Source organism: Pundamilia nyererei, unplaced genomic scaffold, assembly GCF_000239375.1.
Source record: "Pundamilia nyererei isolate P.nyererei 1_Seehausen unplaced genomic scaffold, PunNye1.0 scaffold00068, whole genome shotgun sequence".
Lineage (NCBI taxonomy): Eukaryota > Metazoa > Chordata > Actinopteri > Cichliformes > Cichlidae > Pundamilia > Pundamilia nyererei.
The window spans coordinates 758,572-772,544 of NW_005187469.1; the positions used below are offsets into that span (position 1 = coordinate 758,572).

The following is a 13,973-nucleotide window of genomic DNA, read 5'->3' on the forward strand; positions in this document are numbered from 1 at the left end:
GCGTGTGTGTGTGTGTGTGTGTGTGTGTGCGTGTGTGCAAGTAAACCTGTTTACACAGCTACTTTATGAGAACGTCTTCCTTTTAGGGACAAAGAGCAGGTCTCCCTGAAGCAAGTGATTAAATTTGAAGGTGAATGCATGTTTTATGGTTAGGTTTAGCTTAAGGTTAGGTTTACGCCAGTTTGGTGTGTTTCGAGAAAGTCTCCAGGAAATGAACGACAGTCAGTTTAATGCCCCAGATGCAGGCTTTGAGGACTGTTCCATCTATTCTTTTTTTAATTGTCATTTTAAGTCATTTTCACATATAAACTTCCAGCAGTTCAGAGAATAAGGGTAGGACATTACCCGAAGTTAACCATTCTCATATTCAACACAAACAGGCAACAGGCCGTTAAACAAGTTTTCACATAACTGCCAATGCTAAAGCAGAGTACATGACACAATTTGCACAATTTGCTGGGCTACTTTCTTTATTTTGCTTTGTTGATAATTTTTTTTACTATATATACTATATGTACTCTACTGTTACATGCCTATGTTACGGTCCCTAAACGTGACCTCATAAGTTATTCTGTCAAATGATTTAATGTAATGTCATATTTATACTGTAAACATCAGAAATTGAATATATTAGTATAGTGAATATTTGCTAAATTAGATGTTAATATCATCATATTAAAAAGGATACACTGCTTTTTTTAAACCATAGAGGTTGGCTAAAATTGGTCATTGGTTGCTTGACAAAATGATGACATCATGCATAATTAAAGTTTTGTGTTATTTGTGCATGAATGCTACAAATGGGTCATTTTTAGCCTGTTGGTAGGCGGTTGCTAGGTGACATGACTACATCATAGTATCGGCTATAGGGGGGCCTGATACATACTGTTGCACCAACTTTTGTTGCCCGACTCCTGTAGGAAGAGTTCGCTGACCAACAAAGAAAGCCGACAGAGGCTTCATTTGTTATGGTAAGATTAGTGCTATGTTAGTTTTAGATTTGTGGTTATTATGTTGTTTTCTGGGCAGTGCTGCTCTTGAATTGAAGGTAGACTGGATGCTATTAAGTATCAATTTGTATTACTAGTGGTTACAGGTCAGCACTAGCTAGTTAACACTGGTACATGTCTGTGCAAAACAATACATACTGATTATTAAACAACTGAGTTAGAGCAAAAAAGGTGGAGTACCATAGTGAAAGATCTAGCACAATGTCATGGAGGCTGTAGGGTGGTGGCTGAAATAAACTAAATCCAGTCTTGGCTTAAAAGAAATAATGAACCCTGCCTTGAAAGATTATGAACCACATAATGGGTTTTAATTGGCTTTTAGTGCAATGGTGCATGACCACTACTGATAAATGAGTATGAAGCACCTGCAGTGCCAGCCCATAATCATCAATTTTTATGTTGAGAAGGTATACAGTCATCCATTTGAAGAAAATATCAATAGTTGCATAATCAGTTATGGGTATCATAAAAAAGGAAAAAATCACTTCGTTCTCATTCTTACAGCTTACATTTTTCAGTAATTAATTACATAATAGGGTTGTTTTTTTGTATTCAAGGTCAGTGTCAACTCTTTACTGTTCATCGGGCCATTCAGATGTTTGATATTATCTTCAAACCTTCCAGTTAGTTAAATGGCATTAAAACCAGAGACACAGACTTATGTCTGTGCCAAGCACTACTAAAATGGGGTCAGACACATCTTATTATTCACATTTTATTTTAACAAGCTTCCCAGTGCTTCTGAGTTATATTAATTCTGCTTTTGTCGAAAAGAGAGCAGAAGGTGTGAGCAAAGTTGAGCATAATTACATTTGGTGCCTATATACCCTACTTCATGAGGTGTCCTTGGAGTTGTTAAGAGCTGACATGAAACCCTAAAACATTTTGCTCAACGATGCTGTCAGTATCTCCTCTTCCTAATGGCTTTAAAAGGAATGGGCTGTCAAAGCTTGGCTCAAACTGATGTCAGTACACCTGATATTTCTGTGCCCTCTGCAAAAGAGAATTGGGCCATTTTAAGGCAGCCAGCCTTGAAATTAGGCTGTGCGAGGAATGGTGTTGATTTCACTAAATCTAAATAGATGGCAGTCTATTCTCTCACCTTTACTTTAGTCATTGATTTCCCACTTTGTCTCACTTTAGCTTCCTTCTCTTACTCTAGTTTTTGCAGCACGTTCTGTGTAATAACTGAACACAAGGGCAGAAAGTCCATTATAAAACAGGCTGGCAGTTCCTTTTGTGTTTGCTGACAGCATCAGCAGACAAACGCTGCTTCAACAGCTTCTTTTCAGCACCAAACTGACACTATGTTTTTGCCCAAGTTGTCTGATGGAGAAATGCGAGTCCATAATATCTCTGTGCTACAGAAGCTGCGTTCAAGCTCTTTTTTTCTCAGGATGTTTTTATTCTATTGTTAAAATCCTGAAAACGGTAGATTGGAATCAACTTGTAACCTAGGCGGCTCTCCTTTTCACCGCTATTGTACTGTCATTTTGTCCTGAAAAATCATTTTCTTTTTTGGGAAATTTCAATAATGGCTTTTTCTTTTACTCTGATTCATAAGCATTTTCTCTCACCCAGCATTTCACCCCATACAATGTAAGGAGATTAGATTAAATAGAGAGAAAATTTCCATTTACCTTACTGTGGACAGTTTCAGGCAGAGACAGCTAATTTTTCTTAATTATCTATTCAGCTCTATTGTATTGTTCACTGATTCTCAAAGTTATGCAAGAATGTTTTTTTTGTTTTTATGCTGACTCGGGTGCTTGTGTAGGTCAGTAGGTTTAGCAGACAACCCATATGCTGCAGGCTATTACAGAGGCCCAGGTTTGATTCCAATCCAGGAAGATATTGGTAAGTTATAATTAAACCCTCTACAAAGTTTATAGATGAACTTTGTAGAGTGTAGTGCAGAGAATTGAGAGAATGATGTTTGCCCTGTTCCGCATACTATTATCATCATCTTTTTTTATGTCATAGAGGTTCTTTTTAATTAATGGGCTGCCATAAAATCCTATGAGCAGGTCTCACCTGCATGTAATTGAGCCAGTAGTTGCTATTGCTAAGAACTGGGCCAATACAGGTAATGCTCAACTACTGTCTGCGTGCATTGTGTTATAATTCTGAAGCATGTCATACTGGAAGAAAAGAATCTGAGAGAAATACTGTAAAGAGCCTTAGAACCGGTGTCTCATACATTAACATAATGCTAATGCTGGGATGTTACATTCATGGTTTACGTGCTTATTAGCATGCAGAACAGAGCCACGTTGATTGAAATGTAATCAAGTGTGCAGGCAATTGATCATAAACTATGTTACTAGATTCTTTAAACTTTGACTTGATCAAATGTTTTAAACATTCAGTATTTGTTGCATATAGGATGCCAGTCTTTTATCCAGACCGTAACTGTGCAACAGGAAAGTCAGCAGAGGAAAGTGTATTTTCTTTCTTTTGGTCTAACTAATAAACAACAGCCCTAGAATTGTTGCAAGACTGAGAAATGGATATCACAATGAAGCAGACTCTCTGTTGTCATTTTTAAGCTTTTTAACTACAGAGGAGTATTTCTGCTTGCAAAATACCAAATTTACTTGAAAGTAAACAAAAATTTGCAGGCATTTTTAGAGTACTCCTTCATGTTTTTCAGTATAACTGAGTGCTACTGCTTCCTGTTAATTAACACTTTAACACGCTCGACACCAGGTACTGAATAAGAAAAATGTCATTGAAAGCTGAAACCTTTTGTCTGTAGCTCCAGTGTGGGTTACAAAGTCTAATTTCAGGCGTGAGCTGGAACTCAATTCAGGCAGTTGAATGCAGCTTAAGAAGGTCGACGATCTACAACACACTTCAGTAAAAATTAGTTCGCAGCTAGTGCTCTGTCCTGTCGCTGCGATAATACTAATCAGTTCACTTATATGCTGTGTGGGTATGGTAGGACGGGCGATGGCACTTGAATCCACACATCTACTTGACTCCGGATGATTTGCAAGTGGGAGTGTTTGCCCCTACATATTCATCCATATGTGTGTGTTCACTTCACACTTGAGCGAGTAGCATCTGCCTGCTGCATCACTTGACTGGCACTCTGCTTGTGTTTTATTCCTTCCAGAGTGCCGGTGGCAGGTTGCAAAGTGGATTTATCTGATCTGCACCATGTGTGAGAGTATAATGATATGTACACCTGCCAAAATATCTATTTACACGCCCAGCACCCATATGCGTTTTCATACAGTCGTGTGTGTGTGTGCGCGCGTGTGTTATTTGGTCTCATATCGGTGGGTGCGTGTGCATTTTCAACTCCCTCGACTTCCCCCGTCACAACCAATGCCGACTCTTATTCTTCTTGATTTAGCGGGATTAGATCAAAACTTGCTGACGAAGGGAAAAAAGCAGGCAGCCTGACGTCTTAGGAGACAAAGCATGAGCAGACTTTATTATCTATGCAATAGATGTGTTTATGTGTGTGCGTGTGTGAGAGAGAGAGAGAAAGACTAGTTTAGGATTTATTGTATCAATGACAATACTGTTTTTCCCCCAAACAAAAGCTATGTGATGGTAAAGACTTGTTTTGGGGGTTACAGTTAGAAGAAACAGCATTTGCTTTTGTTTTTTGGTTGGGGGTTGGGGGTGGGCAGTTTTGGGAATAAACCTACAGAGGTTTTCATCTTCTCTGTGCTCTGTACACAGTGTAAAATCAGTAGAAAAAGCCTATCATGTGACTCAGGTATGCAAACGCTCTCTGTCATTTCTTTTTAGTGTGCAACTGTCAGAAACAGCACTCCATTCATAGTGCCCTGCTCTGAGTGCTACAAGCATAGACCGCCTGAAAAGGGGGACAGCTTCATATCTTCAAAGTTGAACTGCCTGCAATCAATTGCAGGTAGCTGGTATAGTTATCTGATTGCAAAAAAAAGTTGGGTTATACGAACATCTGTAGAGCGTCTCCTTTTTATGCCTTGTTTATAAGCTGTTTAAGACCACAAAAGAGACCAAAGAGTCAAAATTGCTACATTCAAGTCATCACATCACTTTTCCAGAAACCCAAAATAGTGTCAGTCAGTACCTGAGCTGCTTTTGCATTTAATCACACCATTATTATCCATCTTGTACAGACAAGTGTATTGGGTCTGTTTGTGGTGGGATATATTAGGGGGACCAACACAATATTAGCAGGTGGTCACAATATTGTGCCTGATCGCTGTATTGGAATAAAATGAATGATGTAAATAAAAGTACTGATAAGTTACTTTTATTATAATGTATTATTATCAAACCTATTTGTTATTTAAATATTAAATAATTTGTGTGTATATGTCTGTCTTATATTCTTGTAAGATGCCTCTCACTTTCCAACTTTTATACTCACTCTCTCAGGCCCTGATGTCCCCTGGATAAATCCTTCTCAGTTTTCTTCACCGTCCGGCTCATCCAGCATCTTCCTCACTCCCACTTGTTTTTTCTTGTCTTTCCTTCCCTGACTGCCCGACCCTTAACATGTCACTTTCTTCTTTCACCTTGCTGCCCCATCTTTCTCTCTTGCACACTTCCCAAGCGTCTCTAATTCTCTCTCTTCCCGCTGTAGCTCTTTATCTGAGAATTTTATTATCTATGACAGGAGTGTTGAATTTTTCCTCTTCCTTCTTTCATCTCTGATTTATCCCTCCATCCCTACATTATTCTGTCTCTCTCGCTCACTCTCTCTCTGCATTGGTGTTTATGACGCCCTGAGGCTCCCTTATCTAGTGCACCCTGCCTTGGCTGATAACTGGGTCCTGTCAGCTGCTTCTAGCATGGCTGTATACACATGGTGTTTGGGTGCAGATGAGTGCTTGTGTGTAAAGATTGTGCTGCACGGTATGCACGTATCTGTGTGTGTGTGTGTGCGTGTGCGTGTGCGTGCGTGCGCGCGTGCATGAAAAACTTTGCCCACATGCAGACAGATTGGCTCCCCCTGGGTGTAATCAGAGGCAAATGTGGAAACAGATGATTACATGGATGTTTGACTGTTTGATTATGCTATACGTGTGTGTATGTGTGTGTGTAGGTGCACAGCTATCATTTGATTGAGCTGAGAATTAAGAACATGCTGATTTACCACAGTATTTACTTTATCTGGCATTTTCTTTCTTTTTTTTTCAATATTTCATCTACATTTCATACTGTGGTAAACACACAGTATACAGTTAGAAGGTATATACATACAAACCTACACCGACACCCTCATAGCACTGAGGTAACATGTGAAGCTGGCTTGTCTTCCTAAAATGGGAGCATTACACCGCTCGCAGCTGCCTCCAGGGTCCACGCATAAGAGGATCAAGCTGGTGTTGCACAATTTTGTCATCATGTCACGGTGATAAACTTAACCAAATTCCACTCCAAGACTTTTAAGGATGAAACTTTTTGATGTTTCGTTATGCAACACCATGGCAACATTTTTGTGACACTTAGGAAATTTTTCCCACCTCTTTATTTTTTCATGGCCCACCTCTGAAATTGTTTATAGTCAGTCACAGTTATAAATGTGTGAGCAGTTCACCGTATGAGTTTTCATTTGAGTTGTGTGCACAGATCACAGCTTAATCATGATAAACGGCTTTGACACAAGGATCTCTTACAGCTGCCAGAGCAGATTTCACATAAGAAACTAAAGAAAATGTATAACATATAACTTTAAGCCTTATGGTAATAGCCTGCATTTAGCAGTACACTGTGGACTAGCCATTGTACATTTGGACAAAATGCCAAACAATACAACCATCAGTCGGTTTTTCTTTCCTTTTTTTCTTTTTCTTTTTTTTGATGGTAAACACACGCACATGCACAGTGTGTAGTGTTATTCGCAGTTTGAGCTGCTAACATTCCCATCTCGCTGCTGACCCTCTCCAACCCTTTGTCAGCCAGGACAGTGTAGATGACATCAGCTGTCAGCACTGACTGGGATGCCCTTGAACTTCTGTGTCATTCATACAGACACACAGACACAGAAACACACAGATACACAGACACAAAAATTAAATGTCACTGAAATCATAGACAAATGCATTTCTACAAACTGTGTACATGCATCCAATCAGGCACACATCCGTTTGCAAACTGAGATGAATCTTTGCGTCATGAAATGAGTTTTATCAAACACCTTTGTGTGGTTTTAATAAGACAAATTAAATGAAATATTGCAAACATATTTTTATGCTTGGCTGAGGTGGAAAAGTTGGTGTATGAATTAAAGCAAAATGCAGCAATGTTCAGTCGAATCAGATATAACAATTAAACGTGTATCTTCTTTAAACTTGCACTGAAGCTTTCAATCTGTGCAAGAAATTAAAGATCATGGGAGGAAAAAACAAATGGGTCTGCAAGAATAGAACACCAAGATTTAAGATTTAATTTGAACTATAAGACAAATCTACGGAGTCCCTCTGATGACATCCTCCAAAAAATAAATAAATTGTGGCGACAAAATGCTACTTCCTGCCCTCGAAATAGTATAACGTGCCCACGAAATACTTATTTGTGGCCACGAAATGCTCATTTGTGGGCACGAATTGGGTATAACGTGGCAACGAATTACGCATTTGTGGCAACAAAATAGATGACGTGCGCACATCATATTGATACATTGGACAGCTGTGTAGAAACATAAGCATAAGAGTAGGCTAAACCTATACAACATGGCCAGAGACAGTATGATTGAGTTTTATTTTTGTCATGGTCTGCGTGGCAGACCGTGGGTGTGTGGGGAAGGAGGACCCAAAATGCGGAACTCTGTGCGATTAATGCAGTGCGTTTATTTACAGTGAAGTAAACAATACACAATAATAGGTCTAGGTCCCTCAGACCCAGATCCCTGACAATTTTAGGCTGGGAATGAGCTACAGATGCATTTTGAAAAGCCTGGCACTGAAAGGAACCATTATTATGGAGAGACATTTAAACAGGATATTGGGAGCCCAGTTGCTTTGCAGACGTAAGTACGACCTGGACGCCGGGATAGATTTTATTGTCAACCAACTGCAAGGGCCTGGGAAGGATCACGGTTATTGGTCAAGTGTTTCGTGCCCACAAATTAGCATTTCGTGCGTACCTTATACCTATTTCATGCCCACGAAGTAGTATTTTGTGGCCACAAATAAGTATTTAGTGCACACGTTATACGCATTTCGTGCCCACGAAGTAGTATTTTGTAGCCACAATTTATTTATTTTTTGGACCATGTCATCAGAGGGGCTCTGTACAAATCAACGTAGATTATCGAATGAAAAATATTTCAGTTTTTTCTACCTTGTGTTCATTGCAGCTCTATGAAGAATTAAACATTTGACTGCTTGACTTTTTAATTATTGTCATCTTGTCGCATCATCTTACAGCCTTCTTTTGCAACACTACACTGGGATCGAAACCTGACTATAGCTCAGCGTTCACCACCGACACGCACTTACACATGCTGTTCACAGAACTGAACAGAAAGACAGACAATAAGCTTTGTGGCAGTTTCTGCAGTTACCACAAACCATTGAGTAGGATTGGCAGACTGCATCTCCTTACAAAGACACACAAACACATACAGTACAGAATGCAGTAATAGGCCTATGGGCAAAGATTTCAGCTCTTCACAAGCAATACACTGTGTGTTATTGCTCATTGTGTGCTTTTTGTGCTCTAATAACACCCTACCAAAATGCTCCTTAGGAAATCAATACAGGCGTTTGGTACTGAATGAAGTAACTACAGTATATAACCCCATACACAGGAAAACATAACTGGTAATACACACACACAAGCATAAAAATTGCTAAAACATGTGGACAGAAATATAAGGTTGTGTACTTACAATTTAATTTACAGTAAACATTCATGAGCGTATTCAGGAGGAGATTGTTTTCAGTTATAATGTTCTGCCATTACTTTGGACATCACAGTTTTAGAAAAAAGAAAGTATAGACCAGTGCATAATAAGTGTCAACAGTAACTTGCCAGAGTCACTCAGCTTTGATGAAAACGTTTTATTTGGAGGTATAAAAAAAGCTTCATCACAGGTAGATCTTCACAGGAGACGATAGACCCTCTGAGCTAAGAATCCCTTCAGTGCAGATGTATTTCCATTTTTTCAATTGCTTTGACAATGCCAGACAATTTTTCATTAGGATGCCTTTATTTTATTTTATTAATATAAAAAAAACTGTACAGAGTCACAAACAGATATTACTATGGAAACGTTCTTAGTTAAATATCCTCTCGCAGTCATTTCAGTGCATGTGTGTGCGCGCATGTGTTTGTGTGTGTGTATATATCTTCATTCAAAGAGCTTGTTGACTTGATGCCAGCCAGGAGACAAGAGGACCCTGGGTAATTGGACTCCAGTGAAGCCCTGTATGGCACTGGAATAGTGTCTGGGATCGCTGCCATCCTCTATGTGTGCGGCTGTGTGTGTGGAGGCTCCCATGTGTGTGCATGCAATTTTACAGCTTTAACACTATAGTCCAGTGTAAGAGAAAAGTTAAGTACGAATAGTTGGACTAGTTGTTTAATTACATTTGCAGTAACTTGCTGGTCTTTCTTTTAAAAAAAATGTGTCTTTAATAACTGAATTCCCTTTGGGCATCCTGATGTGTGTGAAGGTCCAGACAATGCATATGCTTGACCTCTGAGTAGTGTACGTGTAAAGGAGCAGGAGTTGTGATCCCTGTGTGAGCACTTTACATCATGAATACATCTCCTCAATCTCAGCCTGAGGAAGAATCACCACAGCTATAAGAATCTTAATGATGCATTGTGGTTTAGTATTAAATTTGAAAAAATTCAACACTAAACTACAATGCACAGCATTTAGTTTAGAACAACTACACATACAACAACGCGCTGTGGTATTTTAGTTTACTGAACTAATGGCCCAACGTGTATTGCTATTTCACCCCTGAATATTTTTGTCACAAGCCTCACGTTCTCTGTATTAAACACTGTTGCTCCATAAAAAAGCAGTACATTCACATGTACTTGAGTGATATTGAGTTGCACCATACAGTTTATGGCGTTGATAGCGGTGCTGAAAGGGCAAATGTAACGGACATCTGGTTCATCTGAGTTTCAGAAAAATATACCAACCGTTCGGTCAGGTATTCATTGTGGTATCACCAGTGGAAATGTCCTTCAGTGTTTCCTAACAAAAGATATATTTAAAAAATACCATTTCAAGAACAGCTAAATCATTTTCTCTCTTGGCCAATATGCTATGGTTGAACAGCTGCCAAAGGAGAGGGATTAGAGGGAAAGAATAAAAGAAACAGGCTGCTGGGAAATGAGGAGCCAAGGAGCTGATTGTATTCTACCATACTGCTGTTTTCTCAGCTGGTGGATTACAATCCACCCCCCACTGCCCCACCCAACCCCACGTCACCTTATTTTCTGTCTCTTTCCTTTTGCTTGAATTTTATTCATATGAATTTCAGTTGTGTTACTACGGTAATGTACACCCTTTCTCTCCTCCCTTATTGTGCACTTTCTCACATATATTATGATATATATATAATGTAATAAATGGATGTAAGATGTTAAACCAAAGTAAGTGGTAATTTTAAAATACAGTTTTTGAAAGTTTGACCTTGTTTGACCTTAAAGAAGAGGTCAGTGGTAAAGAGTAGTGTGATATTTAGAGTCTGCATGTTTCATTCCCTATATGCCTTTATGGTGTCAATGCAAACAATGGAAGTAAGAAACATAGTTTGAAAATAGCTCAGTATACAGTTATTATTACTTTGACCTTCAGATCAAGAGATCATAGAAATCTTTATACAGTACTTTGCATATGTTGACAATTCAAAGCACACTTAAGAATTATAGTTTATGGGTTATAAGGCTTTTTTGATTGTATTCAACCATTAATCATTAAATTGACCCTGAAGATCTTTGTGGATGCAAGTCAAATCTTAATGGATGGTAAACATGACCCCCACCCTACACCCCCTATAAAGCGTGCATGCACACACAAATGATACCAAAAATGTAATCTCACTGGTGGAGGTAATAACCAGAAGTGGACAAGTTCAACAACAGCAAAAACAATGGTGGAAAAAAAAAAAGAAAAGAAAATGACTATTGAATATTTTGGTACTATATTAAAAAGGAGGGAAAAAAACACAACGAATCCTAGTTAAATAGATCAGAGTTAAACATTGTTCATTGAAGACCATTTTGAAAACTTTAATCACATTCTTTGATCATCAAATCATAACATCGCATGACACTGTATGCACACAGTGTGAAATTAATTTGCAGAATATGGCCAATGTAAGCAGCGCCAGCACCACCGGCCTTCATTCCTTTCAAGTTAACATCCGCACCTGTGCTGAATATGGTTACATTCAGGTGGTGTTCTGGTGCAGAATACCTGAAAATTATGATTTCCTAGATCAAAATACTGCAGAATGGTGCCACTTCAGCTTTTATCTCTGTGCCCGATTAACAGATGAACAGGCTTATTGGCTCTTTATTCACATATTGGAAATGTGAATAAAAAGCCCATTGACGTTTTAGGATATCCTTTGGAAAGAAGTTTGCTCTTTATTGATAAATATTTTGGGATTGATAAGTGCCAGGCACCCCAGTTGTATTGCTCATGTGCAATACAAAAGAAACTGAATTTCAGTTACAAGAACTTAAATATTTCTCTTTTTTTATATCAACTTCTTTTCGACATTATTTGACTTTTAAATATCTCCCTACCCCACCTCTATCCTTCTGTAAGTCCCCCAAGCCCCACTTAGACTGCTGCCCCTGTGAATCAGACCCCAGTAAGCAGTGGATGAATCAATGGATGGATGAATAATGTGATTCTCATTTGCAAAATGAAAGACTAAACACTTCCAACCCTTTCCAATACTGTATGAAACAGCCACATGCTGCATTCTCTGCTTTACTGTCTTTTAATTCAGTCACTGCATCAAGCTTCTTTATCTGTATGTTTTCACCCTCCTCTGATTTTAGTTAGCAGCTGCCAGCAAAGCTCCTGAAAGCCATGCTTTGCAACAGTATAAAATTACCCTTTGGATAAGTACTGTAGCCAGAGAGACTCCGATGTAAAACTAGCACAGCAAGATGAAATTCACTGGGGGTACAAATTGTATTACAGCCTCCATTAGCCTTCGGCCTCATCTGTCACAGAAGTAAGACCTAAGTTAGAGCAAGCAGACCATTCACAGGTCAAATATCCAATAGTAGGTCTGTTGGCACAGTAGCAGAGAGGTTCTAAGTCAATCAATGAGTTGAAACAGAGTCAAACAAGGATGGAAAACAAGTCACACTACAGTGAACAGCAAAAAAACCCCATCTTTTCTCCTTTGGTTTGTGCTGTGTGTGCTCCTGCGTGTGCCTGTGCTTGTGCCTTGAAGGTCGTCTTGTAATTGAAATAGACTTTTTGGAACTAGTAGGAGTGTATGTATCAACAGACAGACATGCTGACGTTTGGATTTCACCACAGCAATCATTGTTCATGCACACATAAGTGCTTATTGTATAGCATAACCTGGCATTCTCAACACAATCTCAACACATCATCACCATTGACCATCTGTTGTTATTGCTGATGGTGCTTCTGTGGACAGTTCAGCCAGGTCATTACAGATTCAGCTTTTCATCCTATTTGTTTTGAATTATGCTTTGCCAAAAAAACAAAAAACATCCCAGTGCCCACTTGCATAATTTTGATTGAACCCAGCATCACCTGTAATGTACTATCTGATCAATAAACACACCTTTAAATTCAGCTTTCATCGAAGATTTGTTTTTACGTTACTCCGGGGAATTAGATTGTGAACTCTGATAAGAGAATGTCTTTCCCGGACAAGCATAGACATGGTTCTGCAGTCATCATTGTAGTCACCCAGCTTTTGTCCATTTTAAAACTATCTTCGCCTTACACTTTTTATTGTATAACAAAAGCAAAGTGAAATGGTTTTGTGTGAGTTAATAATGAATGCATGAATCCAAGCTTAAGTTCAACCCCTGCGCTCTTGGGGAAGTTTTTTAGTGTAAATCTCATGTCTTGGCTGTCTGTCATTTTTTCTGCTTGTATAAAGTGAGTATTTTGTGTTTGTGTTGCAGGTTCCTCGGCGTGCCCCCAGGCAGAGGCAGTTGCCCACTCACTGGTCCATTGCCCTTTGACCTCATCTACACAGACTACCATGGCCTGCAGCAGATGAAGCAACACATGGGGCTCTCACTCAAGAGACACAAGTTAGTCGATCTGCATTGTTGTGTGTGTGTGTGTGTGTGTGTGTGTGCGTTGTGCCTTTGAGATTGAGTATCTTCGCTTTTCGTTGTTTTATATATGTGTTGCTTTATCTGTGTGTAGTGGAGTGTGTGCGTGCCTGTCTGTGAATTTAATGGCTGTGTTTATAGATTAATCATTGCTGGTAATAAGGTATACATGTCTTACTGTAAGTCATTTGGCCTGTTAAAATCACACAGTTGCAGATACACAGGGATGCACACTAACACCCACATACACACTTAAAACACGCTTGCTGTCCCTGTAATCACGCATCCCCTTCCAGGTAGAACAGGCTCAAAGTGCACAAAATGTCAAACACATTAGAGTTTGTATGTTGCTGTGCAGTCGAATGCACAACATGCATACTCACAAGCCGGCACCAGCATCACCTGTCATGCTCCATTACCCTGCACATCAGCAATAATGAAAAGCACATGTAGTACAGTAGTAGAGGTACATGTAAAATTGAAAGCTTGTCATTGGCATACGTGTACTAATTACCCCACAGAAACATAAAAATCTGTTCATCCGAGCACCGATTTCCAGTCAAAGCCTGTTTCAGCAGCTTATTATTACTGTTTGAATGCACTCAGAGACTCGCTGAGTGGTTAAGAGGTGATTAAACATGAAAAGAAGAAGAGAGAGGAAGAGGGGTTATTTTTGAGCTGTTAAAGAATTGTGCTAAT

At 39.2% G+C, this 13,973-nt stretch overlaps 1 protein-coding gene across 2 annotated transcripts in view; it reads left to right on the plus strand.

Annotated features, from left to right (window-relative positions):
- Positions 1-13,973, plus strand: part of LOC102193287 (alpha-1,6-mannosylglycoprotein 6-beta-N-acetylglucosaminyltransferase B-like) — a 122,088-nt gene that overhangs the window by 87,279 nt on the left and 20,836 nt on the right. For both annotated transcript variants that reach the window (XM_005736237.1, XM_005736236.1), the window contains exon 9: positions 13,119-13,250. In XM_005736237.1, the coding sequence (XP_005736294.1) occupies positions 13,119-13,250 (132 nt within the window). The remainder of the gene's footprint in view (positions 1-13,118; positions 13,251-13,973) is intronic.